At 45.3% G+C, this 22,173-nt stretch overlaps 1 protein-coding gene across 2 annotated transcripts in view; it reads right to left on the minus strand.

Moving 5' to 3' along the window:
* NCK1 (NCK adaptor protein 1) overlaps window positions 1–22,173 on the minus strand; it is a 171,580-nt gene that overhangs the window by 102,465 nt on the left and 46,942 nt on the right. For both annotated transcript variants that reach the window (XM_038748090.1, XM_038748098.1), the window contains one exon: window positions 1,540–1,586. In XM_038748090.1, the coding sequence (XP_038604018.1) occupies window positions 1,540–1,575 (36 nt within the window). In that variant the 5' untranslated portion in view covers window positions 1,576–1,586. The remainder of the gene's footprint in view (window positions 1–1,539; window positions 1,587–22,173) is intronic.

Consider the following 22,173-nt stretch of genomic DNA (forward strand, 5'->3'; position numbering starts at 1 on the left):
GACTGTGAGCCCCATGTGGGACAACCTGATTACCTTGTATCTGCCCCAGTGCTTAGAACACTGCTTGGCACATAGTAAGAGCTTAACAAATGCCAACATTATTACTACTATGCAGGGAGTACGTCAGCGGATTGATTGATTTATTCCCCCTCTCGTCCCCCTCTCCATCCCCCCCATCTTACCTCCTTCCTTTCCCCACAGCACCTGTATATATGTTTGTACATATTTATTACTCTATTTATTGATTGATTTATTTTACTTGTGCCTATCTATTCTATTTATTTTATTTTGTTAGTATGTTTGGTTTTGTTCTCTGTCTCCCCCTTTTAGACTGTGAGCCCACTGTTGGGTAGGGACTGTCTCTATATGTTGCCAATTTGTACTTCCCAAGCGCTTAGTACAGTGCTCTGCACACAGTAAGCGCTCAATAAATACGATTGATGATGATGATGACGGGACGTACTGTGGCCTAGTAGATAAAGCATGGGCCTGGTGCTCAGAAAGACCCAGGTTCTAATCCTGGCTCTGCCACTTGGCTGCTGTGTGACCTTGGGCCAATCACTTCACTTCTCTGGGCCTCAGTGGCCTCATCTGTAAAATGGAGGTTAAGACTGTGAGCCTCATGTTCACAATTATTCAGCCCTTTCTTCCTGACATTCATGCTACTCATCTGTTATATCTTTGTTTCCCTCCTACTCCCTTTTATTTGTAAATGATTTATGAGGATGATGATATTTGATAAATGCTTACTCTGGGCCAAGCACTGTAGTAAGCGCCGGAGTAGATACAAGCTAATCAGGTTGGACACGGTCCCTGTCCCACATGGGGCTCACAGTCTAAAGGACTGTGAAACTATAATATAATTATAATTAATTATAATATATAATATATAATGATAATTACAATAATAATATAATAATAATAATGATATAATTATAATTGAATTATAAACCCACCGAGGGGAGGAACTATTTGCTCTGATTTTCCTTCTTGTCCATTATTTTTGTGTCTGTCTTCCCCTCCGAGACTGGAAACTCCTCTAAGGGTATGCATTGTGCCTACTAACTCTTTGCACTTTTAATAATAATGATGGTATTTGTTAAGCGCTTGCTATGTGCGAAGCACTGTTCTAAGCGCTGAGGGGGATACCAGGTGATCAGGTTGTCCCACGTGGGACTCACAGTCTTAATCCCCATTTTCCGGATGAGGTAACTGAGGCCCAGAGAAGTTAAGGACTTGCCCAAAGTCCCACAGCTGACAAGTGGCGGAGCTGGGATTAGAATACTTTTCAGAGCAGTACAGTACTCTGCATACAGTTAGTGGGCAATTAAATACTATTTGCTGTAAGATCTTTATGGGCAGGAAACATGTCTGCTTATTTTTTAATTCTGTAGTTTCCCAAGCGCTTAGAACAGTGTTCTGCACATAAGCACTCAAATACCATTGATTGATTTACCTGCTGATTCTGATAAAGTCTACCAAGCAAAGCACATACAAACAACATTTATGGAAGCAAAAAATAAGCTGCCAAATGCTTACCGTTGTCACATTAATTTTTCCCGATTTCAGGTGCATTCAGTGTTTACCTAAAAACAGAAAGGAAATTCTCATGAAGTAAATTTCTCCAAACTTACCTGCATTATCTACGTTGTACATTAAAAATGGTGGCACCAAACTATCTTTCTTTCACAAATACTTTGGGCTCTGATATTTCACGTCAGGTAGAATGCACTGGAAGTAAATAGTAAAGCATGAAACAACTCATCATAATCACTGATGGATCAATCAATCATATTTATTGAGTTCGTACTGTGTGCAGAGCACTGTACTACGTGCTTGGGAGAGCCCAATAAAACAGAATTGGTAGACACATTCCCGGCCCAAAAGGAGTTTACACTACAGAGGGGCAGTGTGGCTTAGTGGAAAGCACACGAGCATGGGAATCAGAAGGACCTGAGTTCTAATCTCAGCTGCATTACTTGTCTGCTGTGTGGCCTTGGACAAGTCACTTAACTTCTCTGGACCTCATCAGTCAAATGAGGATTAGGAGTGTGAACTCCATGTGGGACAGGGATTGGGTCCAACCTGACTGAATTTTATATACCCTAGCACTTAGGACAGGGCTTGGCACACAGTAAGCACTTAACAAGTACCATAATCATTACTATTATTATTATTCATTCATTCAACCATATTTATTGAGCGCTTACTGTATCCTAAGAGGGAGAGGCATACACCAGACATACACTCTTTTCTCCTAGTGTATGTCTCTCCCTCTTAGCACACAAAGAGTACAGCTTACTACAGTGCTCTGCACATAGTAAGCGCTCAATAAATACGATTGATGATGATGAAAGAGTAAGTTACAGATGTGGACATAAACAGGTATTGAATTTCCATTTTACAGGCAGGGAAACTGAGGAAGAGAGCAGCCCAAGATCAATCAATCGTCTTTATTGAGCACTTACTGTGTGCGGAGCACTGTACTAAGCGCTTGGGAAGTACAAGTTGGCAACATATAGAGACGGTCCCTACCCAACAGTGGGCTCACAGTCTAGAAGGGGGAGACAGAGAATAAAACCAAACATATTAACAAAATAAAATAAATAGAATAGACATGTACAAGTAAAATAAATAGAGTAATAAATATGTACAAACATATACACATATATACAGGTGCTGTGGGGAAGGGAAGGAGGTAAGTTGGGGGGGGATGGAGAGGGGGAGGAGGGGGAGAGGAAGCTCAGTGGAAAGAGCCCGGGCTTTGGAGTCAGAGGTCATGGGTTCGAATCCCGACTCCACCACAAGTCTGCTGTGTGATCTTGGGCAACTCACTTAACTTCTCTGAGTCTCAGTTACCTCATCTGTAAAAATGGGGATCAAGACTGTGAGCCCCGCGTGGGACAACTTGATCACAATGTATCCCCCCAGCGCTTAGACCAGTGCTTTACACATAGTAAGCGCTTAACAAATGCCATTATTATTATTATTCTTATCACAAAGCAGACAAGAGGAAGGGCCAGCATTCGAACCCAGACCCTCAGTCTCCCAGATCCATGCTCTTTCTACTAGGCCAAGCCACTTCAGTGAAACTGATTTGTCCCTGGGCATTCGAGATAATTGGTGTTCTACTGAAATCTATCCTAGCCGGGCAATCGTCAAGAGAATGGACAGAAAATGGGGGCGTCGGAGTCACGGAAATAGCCGAATGAAGTGGGATCCTGTCAGAAGCGATGAATAATGAGAGACTGAGAACCTGCACAGGAGAAATGATTCCAGAGCTAGTGGCTTGAGCAGTGCCACGGGTGCTCTCTCATCCCTGCCGGACACTTTCCCGCTGCTCAGTCGGTCAGTCAGTCTGTCAGTCAATTGGATCTATCTATAAATATCCTATTTATTTTATTTTGTTAGCATGTTTGGCTTTGTTCTCTATCTCCCCCTTTTAGACTGTGAGCCCACTGTTGGGTAGGGACTGTCTCTATATGTTGCCAATTTGTACTTCCCAAGCGCTTAGTACAGTGCTCTGCACATAGTAAGTGCTCAATAAATACGATTGATGATGATGATGATGATTGAGCACTTAGTGTGTGCAGAGCGCTGCACTAAGCGCTTGGGAGAGTACAATATAACAATAAACAGACACATTCCCTTCCCACAGTGAGTTTACAGTCTACAGGGGAGATAGACATTAATATAAATAAATTACAGGTATGCATATAAGTGCTGTGGGGCTGGTAGCCGGGAATGAGTAAAGGCAGCAAGTCAGGTTGATGCAGAAGGGAGTGGGAATAGAGAAAAAAATAATAATAATGATGGTATTTGTTAAGTGCTTACTATGTGCCAAGCACTGTTCTAAGTGCTGGGGTAGATACAAGGTAATCAGGTTGTCCCACTTGGGGCTCACAGTCTTCATCCCCATTTTACAGATGAGGTAACGGGCACAGAGAAGTGAAGTGACTTGCCCAAGTCACACAGCTGACAAGCGGCGGAGCCGGCATTAGAACCCACGATCTCTGACTCCCAAGCCCGGGCTCTTTCCACTACGCCACGCTGCTTCTCAAGGAGGATGGTCCTCAATATTAATGAGTGAGACATAGCTGGACTGCTGAAACCTGGGAATATGGAAATATACACGGGGCAGGGAGGGCGTAAAGGATAAGAGGTGAAGTGAGAGGCAGAGGGGAAGAGAAAATAGTACCTCAGGGGAATGTGTCCTACAACTATGTTGGAGCAGACTCTCCCAAGCACTTAGTACAGTGCTCTGCACATACTAAGCACTCAATAAATACCACTGATTGATTGATTAGCCTTCCCAGACTGAGCCCCTTCCTTCCTCTCCCCCTCATCCCCCTCTCCATCCCCCCATCTTACCTCCTTCCCTTCCCCACAGCACCTGTATATATGTATATACGTTTGTACATATTTATTACTCTATTTATTTATTTATTTTACTTGTACATATCTATTCTATTTATTTTATTTTGTTAGTATGTTTGGTTTTGTTCTCTGTCTCCCCCTTTGAGACTGTGAGCCCACTGCTGGGTTAGGGACTGTCTCTATATGTTGCCAACCTGAACTTCCCAAGCGCTTAGTACAGTGCTCTGCACACAGTAAGCGCTCAATAAATACGATTGATGATGATGATTAGCTCTCACGAGCAACACTGATTTCCTCTGGGCACCCAAAACCAGAGGCGGCAGTGACAACAGAGCGTTTGAGAAGAAACCAGAAGGCCCCTTGGCCGTCTTTCACGTTGAGGACCATTTCCTTCCCTTGGACACATGATCTAATTTTGGGTTTTCTGACAGCGTTCTTCCTTCACGCTCCTCTTCTCTGCCCAATTTCTCAGTCTCTTCCTTCACCGCTTCCCTCGCCCTAACTAAGGGTGTCTCTTAAGGTGTCTCTTGGGCCTCTTTCTTCACTTTCTACTCTATCCTTCGGGGAGCTCGTCTGCTTTTACGGGTCAACTCCCCACCCTAAGCGGGTGACTCCCACTGCGACCTCACTAGGCTTGACCGCTCTCCTCCTCTGCAAACTCACATCTCATCCTTGAGAAGCAGCGTGGGTCGGTGGAAAGAGCCCGGGCTTTGGAGTCCGAGGTCATGGGTTCAAATTCCGGCTCTGCCACTTGTCAGCTGTGGGACTTTGGGCAAGTCACTTCACTTCTCTGTGCCTCAGTTAACTCATCTGCAAAAATGGGGATTAAAACTGTGAGCCCCCCGTGGGACAACCTGATTACCTTGTAACCTCCCCAGCGCTTAGAACAGTGCTTTGCATATAGTAAGCTCTTAATAAATGCCATCATTATTATTACTATCCTGCCGACAGGCCAGGTGCATGGAGACGTCCTTCCTCTCTTTTGAATCCCAGACTTCAGTCTGCTGCCAAATCCTCTTGGTTTTCCCTCCACATTATTTCCGGGACGTGACCCTGCCTCACCAAACTGCTACTCTGCTCCAGGTCCTTGTACACTCCCTGGACTGACTTCTGCATCGACCTTCCCTCTGTTCTAGTCCACACTTGCCTCTGCTGTATGGACCATTTGTCTAAAATATCATTCTGCACACATTCCCCCCCTCCTCAGAAACCAAATGGTTACCCATTCTCCACTCATCAATCAAGAGTGAGTGCTTACTGTGGACAGAGTGCTGTACTAACTGCTTGGGAAAGGAAAATGATCATAAACTGGAAGCTCACTGTGGGCAGAGAATGTTGTTTCTTGTTGTACTGTACTCTCCCAAGTGCTTCGTACAGTGCTTTGCACACAGGAAATGCTCAGTAAATACAACTGAATGAATGAATTATTATTATTGTACTTGTTAAGCGCTTACTGTGTGTCAAGCACTGCTCTAAGTGCTGGGGTAGATATGAGTTAATCGGGTTGGAACACAGCCCCTGTCCGACATGGGCCTCCCACTCATCCCCATTTTACAGATGAGGCAACTGAGGCACAGGGAAGCGAAGTGACTTGCCCAAGGTCACTAGAACCCAGATCCTTCGGACTCCCAGGGCCGTGCTCTACCCAGTAAGCCTTTAGAGTCAGCAGCCACGATCCGGGTCCTCAAGGAGTTTTCATTCCACAGAGAAGCGGCATGCCCTAGTGGAAAGACCTGGGTTCTAATCCCCACTCTGCCACTTGTCTGCTGTGTGACCTTGGGCAAGTCGCCTCATCTGTGAAATGGAGGTTAAGATTGTGTGCCCCATGTGGGACAGGGACTGCGTCCAAGCCGATTATCTTATGACAAACCCAGCACTTAGTATAGTGCTTAGCACGTAGTAAGTGCTAAATACCACAGAAAAAATACAGGGGGAGATAGACATTAAAATAAATTACGGATAAGGGAAATAGAAGAGTATAGGGATATTTACCTAAGTGCTGTGGGGACAAGTGGCAGACGGCAGAGAAGTGGCGGAGCCGGCATTAGAACCCAGGCAAAAGCGCATCAGGCAAAAACTCCTCACTCTCGGCTTCAAGGCTGTCCATCCCCTTGCCCCTCCTACCTCACCTCCCTTCTCTCCTTCTCATCATCATCATCATCAATCGTATTTATTGAGCGCTTACTATGTGCAGAGCACTGTACTAAGCGCTTGGGAAGTACAAGTTGGCAACACATAGAGACAGTCCCTACCCAACAGTGGGCTCACAGTCTAAAAGGGGGAGACAGAGAACAAAACCAAACATACCAACAAAACAAAATAAATAGAATAGATATGTACAAGTAAAATAAATAAATAAATAGAGTAATAAATATGTACAAACATATATACATATATACAGGTGCTGTGGGGAAGGGAAGGAGGTAAGATGGGGGGGATGGAAAGGGGGACGAGGGGGAGAGGAAGGAAGGGACTCAGTCTGGGACTGTGAGCCCACTGTTGGGTAGGGACTGTCTCTATATGTTGCCAACTTGTACTTCCCAAGCGCTTAGTACCGTACTCTACACACAGTAAGCGCTCAATAAATACGATTGAATGAATGAATAAGAGCTTAAACAAATACCACAATTAAATATCGAATCATTGATTTAATTTTTTATGTTACTTTATTAAAAAGAAAAGGAAAAAGAAAAGAGGACAGAGGTACTTGCAGGCCCCTACTCTCATTTTAAGACTGTGAGCTCTGTATGGGAGAGGATCAGAGAAGCAGCGTGGCTCAGTGGAAAGAGCCCGGGCTTTGGAGTCAGAAGTCATGGGTTCAAATCCCGGCTCCGCCACTCGTCAGCTGTGTGACTTTGGGCAAGGCACTTAACTTCTCTGGGCCTCAGTTCCCTCATCTGTAAAATGAGGATTAATATTGTGAGCCCCCCGTGGGACAACCTCACCACCTTGTAACCTCGCCAGCGCTTACAACAGTGCTTTGCACATAGTAAGCGCTTAATAAATGCTATCATTATTATTATTATCATTTATCATTATTATCAGGTTGGAGACATTCCCTGTCCCACACAGGGCTCACAGTCTTCATCCCCATTTTGCAGATGAGGGAACTGAGGCACAGGGAAGTGGAGTGACTTGCCCAAGGTCACACAGCAGACAGGTGACGGAGCCGGGATTAGAAGCCAGGACGTTCTGATTCCCAAGCCCGTTGCTCTACCCACTAGGGCATGCTGTAGGAGAGAGAGAGGCAAGCACGTGAAAGTAGAACTGATAGGACTTGGTAAGAGACTGGTTATACGGTTGAATGAGAGAGATGAGTCAAGGATATCACCAAGGTTACGAGCTTGTGAGACGGGGAGAATGGTGGTTAAACAATTGAATATGGTGGTCCAGGAGGGAAGAAGGGAGGAACAAGTGTTTTGATATGGTGTGAGCTGGATGGCGTCAGAGCTGTGGATGGAGGAGGTGAATCAATCAATCAATCGTATTTATTGAGCGCTTATTATGTGCAGAGCACTGTACTAAGCGCTTGGGAAGTACAAATTGGCAACACATAGAGACAGTCCCTACCCAACAGTGGGCTCACAGTCTAAAAGGGGGAGACAGAGAACAGAACCAAACATACCAACAAAATTAAATAAATAGGATAGAAATGTACAAGTAAAATAAATAAATAAATAAATAAATAAATAAATAAATAAATAGAGTAATAAATATGTACAACCATATATACATATATACAGGTGCTGTGGGGAAGGGAAGGAGGTAAGATGGGGGGATGGAGAGGGGGACGAGGGGGAGAGGAAGGAAGGGGCTCAGTCTGGGAAGGCCTCCTGGAGGAGGTGAGCTCTCAGCAGGGCCTTGAAGGGAGGAAGAGAGCTAGCTTGGCAGAGGGGCAGAGGGAGGGCATTCCAGGCCCGGGGGATGACGTGGGCCGGGGGTCGACGGCGGGACAGGCGAGAACAAGGTACAGTGAGGAGATTAGCGGTGGGGGAGCGGAGGTTGCGGGCTGGGCAGTAGAAGGAGAGAAGGGAGGTGAGGTAGGAGGGGGCGAGGGGATGGACAGCCTGGAAGCCCAGGGTGAGGAGTTTCTGCCTGATGCGCAGATTGATTGGTAGCCACTGGAGATTTTTGAGGAGGGGAGTAATATGCCCAGAGCGTTTCTGGACAAAGATAATCCGGGCAGCAGCATGAAGTATGGAGGAGGTGAAGGAGGTGAATGAGGTGAAGGAGGAGGAAGGGTAGCTTCATCTTCAGACACCTCTACTCTCTACCCCAACACCTAACACAGTGCTTGGCTCACAGTAAGAATTTAATAAACACTGACAAACGAATCAGTCAAGTCGACTGGGGTGCGCCTCCTTTAAGGCTACGTGTGATAAGGAAGCACGGCAAGGGAGGAACATTTTGAGAAGACAAACCAAAAGACAGAGAGCACCTGAAAAATGTCGATTTTGTCTGGTGAAACAAGACATTTGCCGGACGCTGTTAATTTGTCACCTGAAACCTTGAGGTTTTCTTTCTGATTACCGTAAATATCGTTATTCTTTACACTCAAAGAGACACACCAATTTAATTTCACCTCTAGATGTATGGGGGGACTGATAAGGAAATGCCCAACCCACAATGCTGACCAACTGCGCGCGCACACACACACACACACACATATACAAAGACTGCCCTTTGTTGGGCTACCCTGTCTGTTGGTGTCAAAATCTTGGTCGCATTGTTTTTTTTTTCTCTGTGTCATCTTGTCATTAAACGGGCAGAAGGGCCAAGGGGGTGGCAAAGCGCTTTCGCTTCGGGGCCAGAAGTGTTATCAGACAGTCACTTCCCCGTCTAGACTGTAAGCTCTTTGTGGGCAGCAGGGAATGTGTCTGTTATATTGTTATACTGAACTCTCCCAAGTGCTTAGTACGGTGCTTTGCATACAGGATGCGCTCAGATATTGGCGAATGAAAAGCCAACCTGTGATTACTGCCATTCGGAAGGAGGAGGGTCTTTCCAGAGGAAGGTTTGTACAGCCCTACCCCTGAGGTGTTCATCTAGTAGCTTAGTTTCATTTCGTCCTGCAATACTACCAGTCAGTCGGTCAATTCAGTCATTCATTCATTCAATCGTACTTATTGAGCGCTTGCTGTGTGCAGAGCACTGTACTAAGTGCTTGGGAAGTACAAGTTGGCAACATATAGAGACGGTCCCTACCCAACAGTGGGGTCATAGTCTAGTCTGTATACAGGTATACATATATAGCTGTATATATGTATATATGTTTGTACATATTTATTACTCTATTTATCTTACTTGTCTATTCTATTTTATTTTGTTAGTATGTTTGGTTTTGTTCTCTGTCTCCCCCTTTTAGACTGTGAGCCCACTGTTGGGTAGGGCCTGTCTCTATATGTTGCCAATTTGTACTTCCCAAGCGCTTAATACAGTGCTCTGCACATAGTAAGCGCTCATTAAATATGATTGATGATGATGATGATAGTCTGGATTGTATTTTATTTGTACTTCTCTTCAAGGCCCTACTGAGAGCTCACCTCCTCCAGGAGTCCTTCCCAGACTGAGCCCCTTCCTTCCTCTCCATCCCCCCATCTTACCTCCTTCCCTTCCCCACAGCACCTGTATATATGTATATATGTTTGTACGTATTTATTACTCTATTTATTTATTCATTTTACTTTTACCTATCTATTCTACTTATTTTATTTTGTTAGTATGTTTGGTTTTGTTCTCTGTCTCCCCCTTTTAGACTGTGAGCCCACTGTTGGGTAGGGAGTCTCTATATGTTGCCAACTTGTACTTCCCAAGCACTCAGTACAGTGCTCTGCACACAGTAAGCGCTCAATAAATACGACTGATTGAGAGATTTGTATTGCAACTGTACTTACTGAGCGCTTACAGTGTGGACAGCACGGTACTAAACGCTTGGGAGAGTACAACAAAATAAGAGATACATAATAATAATAATAATGGCATTTATTAAGCACTTACTGTGTGCAAAGCACTGTTCTAAGCGCTGGGGAGGTTACAAGGTGATTGTCCCATGGGGGGCTCACAGTCTTAATCCCCATTTTACAGATGAGGTAACAGGCACAGAGAAGTTAAGTGACTTGCCCAAGGTCACACAGCTGACAATTAGCAGAGCCGGGATTTGAACCCATGACCTCTGACTCCAAAGCCCATGCTCTTTTCCACTGAGCCACGCTGCTTCACACTCCCTGCATTCCCTGCCCACAATGAGCTCCCAGTCTGCGTGCATAAGTGGTGTTCACCTACAGTAAATCGGTATGCTCTCTGGTTGTCTAGTTTCACTTAGCACTGCAGTATTAATAATAATAATAATGGCATTTATTAAGCGCTTACTATGTGCAAAGCACTGTTCTAAGCGCTGAGCACTGTTCTAAGCGCTATTACTGTTTGACATGCGTAAGTGATGCTCTTCTACAATAAATCAGTTTGTTACAAATGCTAGAGTCTGAAGACCCTTTCACCTGGAACACATTACCCGGTTCATTTAATTCTGTTTCTTTCCTCAGGCAGAAAATTCTCACTCACATATTTAGAACCCATCTAGGATTATTTAGAACACATCGAGACTACAAGCCCCTCAAGACTGGAAACTCAGTTCTTTTTCGTTTTTATTTGTTTTTCAATGGTATTTAAGTGTTTACTATGTGCCAGTCACTGTACTAAGCATTGGGGTGGATCCAAGCTATTCAGACTGGATACGGTCCACCTTTCACACGGGGCTCACGGTCTTAATCCCCGTTTTACAGATGAGGTAAACAAGGCACAGAGAAGTGAAGTGACTTGCCCCAGGTCATCATTCATTCATTCAATCGTATTTATTGAGCGCTTACTGTGTGCAGAGCACTGTACTAAGCGCTTGGGAAGTGCAATTTGGCAACATTTAGAGACGGTCCCTACCCAACAGTGGGCTCACAGTCTAGAAGGGGGAGACAGAGAACAAAACAAAACATATTAACAGAATAAAATAGAATAAATATGCACAAGTAAAATAAATAGAGTAATAAATACAAACAATCAATCTTATTTATTGAGTGCTTACTGTGTGCCGAGCACTGTACTAAGCGCTTGGGAAGTACAAGTTGGCAACATATAGAGACAGTCCCTACCCAACAGTGGGCTCACAGTCTAAAAGGGGGAGACAGAGAACAAAACCAAACATATCAACAAAATAAAACAAATAGAACAAACATATATACATATACACAGGTGCTGTGGGGAAGGGAAGGAGGTAAGGCGGGGGGAAGGAGAGGGGGAGGAGGGGGAGAGGAAGGAGGGGGCTCAGTCTGGGAAGGCCTCCTGGAGGAGGTGAGCTCTCAGCAGGGAGTAGGTCACACAGCAGACAGGTGGCAGAACCAGAATTAGAACCCAGGACCTTCTGATTCCCAGGCCTACTGCTCTACCCACTAGGGCACGCTGCTTCTCACTGTGGGCAGGGAGTGTGTGTACCCACTCTGTCGTACTGTCCTCTCCTAAGCGTCCAGTACAGTGCTCCACACACCGTTAAGTACTCAATAAGATGTTCCGGCCGAGACCCGCTTCTGGTGAGCGTGAAGGCAGAGCGGCGTGCCAAGGGCACCAAGGGTCTTCATCGGGGTCACCACCGGGCCATGGCGCTTGGGGCCCAGGAGGCCGGCAGTTGCCTTGGCAGCCAGCGCGGTCTTGGCCGCCCACATTCGCCAGTTATGGGAACTATGCATTGGGAATCTCTGAAATGCAAAGGCAGATCGGGTCCGTCTCCCTTCAAAATTACAACTGGCCGTGTCGAAACTGATCACCACAATCAGGCTAAGGAAGTAAGAAAGCTCGTCTTCCTCACCAACTTTTGGGGATAGCTTCGATGTATCTTGCTCCGAATCTGGAGAGTATTTAGCTGAGATATGCGAGGGTCCCCGGGAACTGGCTCCTTTCTTAAAAGCTTTACTTGTAGCAAGCAAAAAGCCCTGAAAACTTACATTACTGTTTGTAATCTTCCCACCCAAACCCTGTCCTCCCCAATCCCATCACTTTCATCACTGTATATGGATATGGCCCCACCATCCTTCCAGTCTCACAAGCCCATAATCTTGGCGTTATTCTTTTTTTTTCTCTCTCTCTCTCTCCCTCTTTCACAACATCATCATCATCATCAATCGTATTTATTGAGCGCTTACTATGTGCAGAGCACTGTACTAAGCGCTTGGGAAGTACAAATTGGCAACATATAGAGACAGTCCCTACCCAACAGTGGGTGCTCAGTCTAAAAGGGGGAGACAGAGAACAAAACCAAACATACTAACAAAATAAAATAAATAGAATAGCTATGTACAAGTAAAATAAATAAATAAATAGAGTAATAAATATGTACAAACATATATACATATATACAGGTGCTGTGGGGAAGGGAAGGAGGTAAGATGGGGGGATGGAGAGGGGGACGAGGGGGAGAGGAAGGAAGGGGCTCAGTCTGGGAAGGCCTCCTGGAGGAGGTGAGCTCTCAGCAGGGCCTTGAAGGGAGGAAGAGAGCTAGCTTGGCGGATGGGCAGAGGGAGGCCATTCCGGGCCTGGGGGATGACGTGGGCCGGGGGTCGATGGCGGGACAGGCGAGAACTAAGTACGGTGAGGAGATTAGTGGCCGAGGAGCGGAGGGTGCGGGCTGGGCTGGAGAAGGAGAGAAGGGAGGGGAGGTAGGAGGGGGCGAGGGGATGGACAGCCTTGAAGCCCAGGGTGAGGAGTTTCTGCCTGATGCGCAGATTGACTGGTAGCCACTGGAGATTTTTGAGGAGGGGAGTAACACGCCCAGAGCGTTTCTGGACAAAGATAATCCGGGCAGCAGCATGAAGTATGGATTGAAGTGGAGAGAGACACGAGGGTGGATTTCACCCTCCATGAGGGTGGATTTCAGCGATTTCAACATCGCTGAAATTCACCCTTTCCTCTCCATCCAAACTGCTCCCATGATAATGCAATCACTCATCCTATCCTGCCAAGATTACTGCTTCAGCCTCCCCGCTGACCTCCCAGCCTCCTGTCTCTCCCCACTCCGCTCTGCCGCCCGGATTATTTTTCTACGGAAACGTTCAGGACACGTCCCCCCACTCCTCAAAAAACTCCTAGTGGTTGCCCATCCACCTCCACATCCAACAAAAACTCCTCACCACTGAGTTCAATGCACTCCATCATCTTGCCCCCTCCTACCTCATCTCACTACTCTCCTACTACAACACTTCGCTCCTCTATCGCTAACCTTCTCACTACGCCTCAATCTCATCTATCTCACTGCCGACCTCTTGCCCACATCCTGCCTCTGGCCTGGAAGGCCCTCCCTCCTCAAATCCGACAGACAATTACTCTCCCCCGCTTCAAAGCCTTATTGAAGACACCTCTCCTCCAAGAGGCCTTCCCAGACTAAGCCCCCCATCCTCTCTTCCCACTCCCTTCTGCACTGCCCTGACTTGCTTCCTTCCCCTTCCCAGCCCCACATCACGTATGTACATATCTGTCATTTATTTATTTATATTAATGTCTGTCCCCCGCCACCCTCCCAGACTCGCTGTGGCCAGGGAATGTGTCTGTTCACTGTTGTATTGTACTCTTTCAAGCGCTTAGTACAGAGCTTGGCACACAGTATGCACTCAATAAGTATGATTGAATGAATAGTCCCTCACAATTTTAATCACTTATGTAGATCTGCCTTATGTAATAAAAATGGTTACTACTACTACCCAGCCCGCACACTTCACTCCTCTAATGCCAACCAACTAAATGTACCTCAATCTCGTCTACCTCGCCGCTGATCCCCTGCCCACATCCTGCCTCTGGCCGGGAATACCCTCCCTCTTCATACTCAACAGACGATCACCCTCCCCACTTCAAAGCCTTATTAAAATCTCATCTCCTCCAAGAGGCCTTCCCTGCCTAAGCCCTCAGTACATATTCTCTCCCTCCCTTCTGCATCACCTTTACATTGGGATTTGTACCGTCTCAATACTTTTTTTCTCCCTCCCTCTCGATCGCCTTTACACTGGGATTTGTACCGTTTATTCACCCCTGCCTCAGCCCCACAGCACTTATGTATGCATCTCTAATTTATTTAAATATCTGTCTCCCCATCTAGACTATAAGCTCGTAGTGCGCAGGGAACGTATCTACTCTGTTCCCTCCTAACAGTTTAGCACAGTGCTCTGTGTACAGTAAGCGCTCAATAAACATGACTGAATTACCGTTCTGGAGGTGTTGAACTTCCCAAAAGTGGGAACCTCGAGTCAAAGCTGCTGTGCAAATATTACAGAGGTAGAATAAAGATAAGCATTAAAAGCATCCATAAGAAAACACCACCAAAGCTCCCCTCAAAAATTCAGAGACGAAAGAATTTTAAATAACTCTAAGGCAGAAACGAATAATTTCCCAAGTTGTGTATCCATAAGAAAACACCACCAAAGCTCCCCTCAAAAATTCAGAGACGAAAGAATTTTAAATAACTATAAGGCAGAACGAATAATTTCCCAAGTTGTGTATCCATAAGAAAACACCACCAAAGCTCCCCTCAAAAATTCAGAGACGAAAGAATTTTAAATAACTATAAGGCAGAAACGAATAATTTCCCAAGTTGTGTATCCATAAGAAAACACCACCAAAGCTCCCCTCAAAAATTCAGAGATGAAAGAATTTTAAATAACTATAAGGCAGAAACGAATAATTTCCCAAGTTGTGTATCCAGTGGAGGGCAGCAGAACCCTTTAGTCATTATGTTAAAAAGTCCACTTTCAACTAGATTTAATTTTCAGAAAGCAACTGACCAGTTAGTCAAAGCCATGGCATTTATATAGCTGTTTTCTACATTCCTGGTTTTGAAACTTCAATTCATGTGACAAAAAACAAAAGCAGTACTGAAAATTTTCTCACTTTGGGTCAACTTTAAAATGCCTACTCAGTTGCTTCGTTCTACATTTCAGTAATTAATAGCGTAAGGCAGCTGACAGACCGGGAGGCGATGAAAAATAAATTAATTCAATATACCTGTAGAACTCGGAGTTCAACTCAAGGCCCAGGTAGGAGCAGATAAGAGTGGCTACAGCAAAATCTTTGTCGTCGGCTTTAAGGAACTTAACCAGCTCTCCCCCTCCTCGCTGGTTTCCCACAACCACCCAAACCATGTCGTTCCTCTAATGCCGACCTTTCCACTGTACCTTGATCTCATCTGTCTTGCCACCAAAACCTTAAGAATAATAATCAATAATTGTGGTATTTGTTAAGGGCTTACTATACTAAGTGCTGGGATCCCCCTTTCCATCCCCCTCATCTTACCTCCTTCCCTTCCCCACAGCACCTGTATATATGTATATATGTTTGTACATATTTATTACTCTATTTTACTTGTACATATCTATTCTATTTATTTTGTTAGTATGTTTGGTTTTGTTCTGTCTCCCCCTTTTAGACTGTGAGCCCACTGTTGGGTAGGGATTGTCTCTATATGTTGCCAACTTGTACTTCCCAAGCGCTTAGTACAGTGCTCTGCACACAGTAAGCGCTCAATAAATACATTTGATTGATGATTGAATACAAACCCATCGGGTTGGACACAGTCCCTGTTCTGCATGGGGCTCAGTCTCAATCCCCATTTCACAGATGAGGTAATTAAGGTGCAGTGAAGGGCAGTGACTCTGCCCATGTCCTCTCTCTGGCCTGGAGGTCCCTTCTCATACTTTGATATTTGCCTCATCAGAGCTATACACCAACAATATACAGACCCAACCGTAATTTCTTTTAATGCCTGTCTGCCCTCTATTTTGTGAGCTTCTGGTGGGTACCTACTTTATTGTACTACGCTCCCCCACACATTTAAGCTAAGTGCAGTAATAATAATCATTATTATTCTTATAATAATCCATATAATAATATAATATAATAATAATAATAAGATTATTCATCTTATAATTATTCTTATAATAATCAGCCTTCTCAGACTGAGCCCCCTCCTTCCTCTCCCCCTCCTCCCCCCTCCATCCCCCCACCTTACCTCCTTCCCTTCCCCACAGCACCTGCATATATGTTTGTACGTATTTATTACCCTATTTATTTTACTTGTACATATCTATTCTATGTATTTTATTTTGTTAATATGTTTTGTTTTGTTCTCTGTCTTGAACACAGCACAGGCCTGGGAATCAGAAGGACCGGGATTTTAATCCAGGCTCTGCCACCTGTCTGATGTGTGACCTTGGACAAGTCACTTCACTTCTCTGTGTCTCGGTTCCCTCATCTGTAAAATGGCAATTAAGGCTGTGAGCCCCATGTGGGGCAGGGTCTGTGTCCAGTCCGATGATCCTGTATCTACCCCAGCACTTAGTAAAGTGCCTGGCACAAAGTAAGCATATAAGTAGTGTGGCTCAGTGGAAAGAGCCTGGGCTTTGGAGTCAGAGGTCATGAGTTCAAATCCCGGCTCCACCACATGTCTGCTGTGTGACCTTGGGCAAGTCGCTTAACTTCTCTGAGCCTCAGTTACCTCATCTGTAAAAATGGGGATTAAGACTGTGAGCCCCACTTGGGAAAACCTGATCACTTTGTATCCCCCCAGCGCTTAGAACAGTGCTCTGCACGTAGTAAGCGCTTAACAAATGCCAACATTATTATTATTATAACAAATTCCATAATAATTACTACAAACTAATCAGGCTGGACACAGTCCCCTGACCCTCATGGAGCTCACAGTTTAAATGAGAGGGGGAACACTCTTAGAGAAGCAGTGTGGCTCAGAGAAAGAGCTCGGGCTTGGGAGTCAGAGGTCATGGGTTCTAATCCCAGCTCCGCCACTTGTCAGCTGTGTGACTTTGGGAAGTCACTTCACTTCTCTGTGCCTCAGTGCCCTCATCTGTAAAATGGGGAGTAAGACTGTGAGCCCCATGTGGGACAACCAATTACCTTCTATCTACCCTAGCGCTTAGAACAGTGCCTGGCCCATAGTAAGCAATTAACAAATTCCATTATTATTATCATTCCACTCTACAAATACAAAGAACATTCTGTGGAACCGGATGAACCGAATTCTGATTTCAGCTCTGCCACTTGCCTACTGTGTGATCTTGGGCAAGTCATTTCACTTCTCTCTCCCTCAGTTCCCTCATCTGCAAAATGGGGATTAAGACTGTGAGCCCCATGTGGGACAGGGACTGTGTCCAACCTGATTAGCTGGTACCTACCCCAGTGCCTAGCACATGGTAAGTGCTTAACAACTACCATAAAAAAAAATATTAAGAACAACTTTCGGCACACAGTAAGCGCTCAATAAGTACTAATGATTGATTGACTGCCCTTCAAACAGGAAGCTGACCACGTTCCTGGCTGACCACAGAGCAGCGTGGCTTAGTGGACAGAGCATGGGCCTGGGGTTCAGAAGGTCATGGGTTCTAATCCCGGCTCTGTCACGTGTCTGCTGCGTGACCCTGGGCAAGATGCTTCGTTTCTCTGGGCCTCCGTTAACTCATCTGTGAAATGGGGATTAAGAGTGTGAGCCCCACGTGGGACAGGGACTGTGCCCAACCTGATAACCTTGCATCTACCCCAGCGCTTAAAAAAGTGCTTGACCCAAAGTAAACGCTTAACAAGTACCATAATCATTAGTGTTATTTTTATGATTACTCTCTGTTTCTGCAGTGAAAATTGCAACCAGTACCCATGTCCAGGAAGAAGAGCCCCATTGCGGGGAAGAATGTGCTGTAATCTGTAACTCTCCCTCCCCTGATGCTGGCAAGGCACCATTCATTCATTCATTCGCATTTATTGAGCACTTACTGTGTGCAGAGCACTGTACTAAGCACTTGGAAAGTACAAGTTGGCAACACACAGACACGGTCCCTACCCAACAGCGGGCTCAGTCTAGAAGGGGGAGATAGACAATCAATCAATCAATCAATCGTATTTATTGAGCGCTTACTGTGTGCAGAGCACTGTACTAAGCACTTGGGAAGTACAAATTGGCAACATTTAGAGACAGTCCCTACCCAGCAGTGGGCTCACAGTCTAAAAGGGGGAGACAGAGAACAAAACGAAACATACTAACAAAATAAAATAAATAGAATAGTTATGTACAAGTAAAATAAATAGAGTAATGAATATGTACAAACATATATACATATATACAGGTGCTGTGGGGAAGGGAAGGAGGTAAGATGGGGGATGGAGAGGGGGACAAGGGGGAGAGAAAGGAAGGGGCTCAGTCTGGGAAGGCCTCCTGGAGGAGGTGAGCTCTCAGTAGGGCCTTGAAACTAAACAAAACATATTAACAAAATGAAATAAATATGTACAAACATATATACATATAAACAGGTGCTGTGGGGAGGGGAAGGAGGTAAGGGAGGGGGGAAGGGGAAGAGGGGGAGAGGAAGGAGGGGGCTCAAGGGCCAAGTTAAGGCCCTGTGTGACAGGAGGCAGGCAGGCATCACGGATGGTCTGGATGCCCTCTTCGGGCCCACACATTAGACTCGAGAGAAGACTACAGTTGGGGAAGCCATGTGGTCCAGTGGAAAGAGCGTGGTACTGGGAGACAGAGGACCAGGGTTCTAATCTAGGCTCTCCCACTTGTCTGCTGGGGGACCTTGGGCAAGTCACTTTGCTTCTCTGTGCTTCCAGGAGGCCCTGCTCTTTCCCCTCCCCGCTCCCTATCACCCTCTCCATCACCCTCCCCGCCCCGCTCGGCCTGGGGTGGCAGGATCGGACACGTTGAGTCACCTTCAGGTTTCGCCCCGGATGGGGCTGTCTCTATATGTTGCCAATTTGTACTTCCCAAGCGCTTAGTACAGTGCTCTGCACATAGTAAGCGCTCAATAAATACGACTGATGATGATGATGATGATGATGATGATGGGGCGGCAGAGGGGGAGACTGTGAGCCCATTGTTGGGTAGGGGTTGTCTCTGTTGCCAAATTGTTCTTTCCAAGAGCTTAGTACAGTGCTCTGCACACAGTAAGCACTCAATAAATACGATCCAATGAATGAATAAAATGGGGGTTCAATACCTGTTCTCCCTCCTATTTTGGCTGTGAGCCCCTTGAGGGACAGGGGGCTGTGCCCCCATCCCCATTATTTTGCATCTAACCAGCCCTTGGTACATACAGTATTTGCTACAGAGTAAGCACTTGAGCACCACAGTTATTATTATTATCCTCAGTAATACTCCACTTGGGAAAAAAACAATATTGTAGTCTCCTGGGAATTTACCACTACCATCTTCAACAGCATTTATAAAGCGGCTGCTGAGTAATGTACTCAATCGTAATTATGATGTTTATTTAGCGCTTACTCTGTGCCAAGCACTGGACTAAATGCTGGACTAGACAGAAGACCAACAGGTCCCACGTGGGGCTCACATTCTAAGCAGGGGGGAAAACAGGTACCGAATCCCCATTTTGCAAATGAGGGAACTGAAGTGCAGAGGAGTTAAGTGACACAACAAGGAAATGGTAGATCCAGAATTAGAACCCAGGACCTCTGACCGCTAGGCCCAGGCTCTTTCCACTAGGCCACACTGTCCCAATTGCTTGGAGTGACTCTGGAGCCCTGTGAAGGTAAAAGAAGCAGAGGCTCAGGGTGTCCTCCCAATTATCAATCAATGGTATTTCCTGAGCACGTTCTACATGCAGATCACTACACTAAGCACTTGGGAGAGCACAATACAACAGTTAGCAGACCCACTCCCTGCCCACAATGAACTTACTGTCCAGAGGGAGAGTCAGACATAAAAATAACTAATTGATAATACATAATTTAAAAATATGTACATAAGTGCTTTGGGATTGAGGGTGGGGCAAATATCAAATGCCCAAAGGTCACCCTAGGTGACACAAAAGGGACGGCGAGCTGGGGAAATGGGCCTCATTGGGGGAGGCCTCTTGGTGGAGATGTGACCTGAATAATGATTTGAAGGTTGAGTGAGTGGTGGTAAGGTAAGGCTCCCACAGAGACAAGAGATTCATTCATTCAGTCATATTTACTGAGCGCTTTCTGGGTTCAGAGCACTGTACTAAGCACTTGGAAAGTACAATTCGGCAACAGAGGCAATCCCTACCCAACAACGGGCTCACAGTCAAGAAGAGGGGAGACAACAAAACAAAACAAGTAGGCAGGCATCAATAGCATAAATATAAATAAATAGAATTGTAGATAATACTAATAATAATAATAATAATGACATTTATTAAGCACTTACTATGTGCAGAGCACTGAATAAAATAATAAATATAAACTTATATACACAAGTGCTGTGGGGTGGGGAGGGGGGTAGAGCAGAGGGAGGCATTAGGGGTGATGGGGAGGGGAGGAGGAGCAGAGAAGAAAGGGGGGCTCAGTGTGGGAAGGCAGACATGAGACGACCTAACTGCCAAGGTGATGTCAGGTTTCTGTAAAATCGTGTGATGAGCAGGAAAAAGAATCTCCTTAGCTGGGATTCTTCTCTCCCATTTTGTTCCATGTGGCACGTCCCACTTGCAATGTTGGGTTGGAAAGGTAAGCCACAATAAGCTCACCGTGGGCAAGGATCGTCTAAAACCGACTGTACTCTCCCTAGCACTTAGTACAGTGCCTACACACAAGAGGTGCTCAGTAAATACTACTCATTGACAGGATAGGAAAGAAACTTAGGAGTCCCTCCCAAACAATTAAACTGATATTTACAGAGATTACTCTGCACTGAAACTTTACAAAATACAACAGGAATGTGCCCGCTTACGCTGCTGAACTCTCCCCCAACAACCTACTCTAGTGCTCGGGGCAAGTAAGGGCTTAATAAATACCGCTACTATCAGAATACATCAAAGACCAATTTGTTGGGTACCTAGATGACATGGCTTGGTGAAGGGCAAAATCGGCCAAATTTCATTTCCTCTAAAACACAGTAACAGGCTAGGAAAATGACAGAAGCACTAGATGAATTCATTAATCAATAAGGCGTTCGAAACTCATATACAACACGCTCGGTCAAAGAACAATACTATGCTCAGATGACTCAAAAGTCAGGTTCAAAGGGAAATAATTAACAGCTGGGTGAGAAAAAAAACATAAAGTGGTGACTCCTAAGGAACGTGACTACCAAATCTGTTATACTGAACTGCATTTCGTACAGTGCTCTGCAGACAGTAAGCACTCAATAAATGGCATTGATTGACTGATTACAGACTATTCCTAGGGCCGATTCCTTTCGATGCATAAGTGAAAGAATCAAGAACATGCTCCTATATTGTACTAAATTGGGCAACGTTGCTAACCTTTCAGAAGATTCAAAATGACGCTGACAAGGAATAATAACTGTATCTGTTAAGCGCTTTCTCTGTGCCAAACACTGTACTAAGGGCTGGGACAGAAAGGAGGTAATCCAGTCGGACAAAGTCCCGAACCCACATGAAAGTGAATAAGACAAATGCAAAGGAGTACAGAAGGGCTCAAAAATAAGCACCTCAAACCCATGAGGAAAAACAGACTGCACAAGACCAATAAATACGACTGATTGAATGAATCCCACCCCTGTCGATCGCTAGCAGCGTGGCTTTAGTGGCGGGTCCTCCCCCTCCCCACAGCCCCTGTATATATGTTTGTACAGATTTATTGCTCTCTTTATTTTACTTGTACATATTTACTATTCTATTTATTTTATTTTGTTAATATGTGTTGTTTTGTTGTCTGTCTCCCCCTTCTAGACTGTGAGCCTGCTATTGGGTAGGGACCTTCTCTATATGTTACCAACTTGTACTTCCCAAGCTCCTAGTACAGTGCTCTGCACACAGTAAGTGC

This window comes from Tachyglossus aculeatus, chromosome 1, assembly GCF_015852505.1.
Source record: "Tachyglossus aculeatus isolate mTacAcu1 chromosome 1, mTacAcu1.pri, whole genome shotgun sequence".
NCBI classification, from domain to species: Eukaryota; Metazoa; Chordata; class Mammalia; order Monotremata; family Tachyglossidae; genus Tachyglossus; species Tachyglossus aculeatus.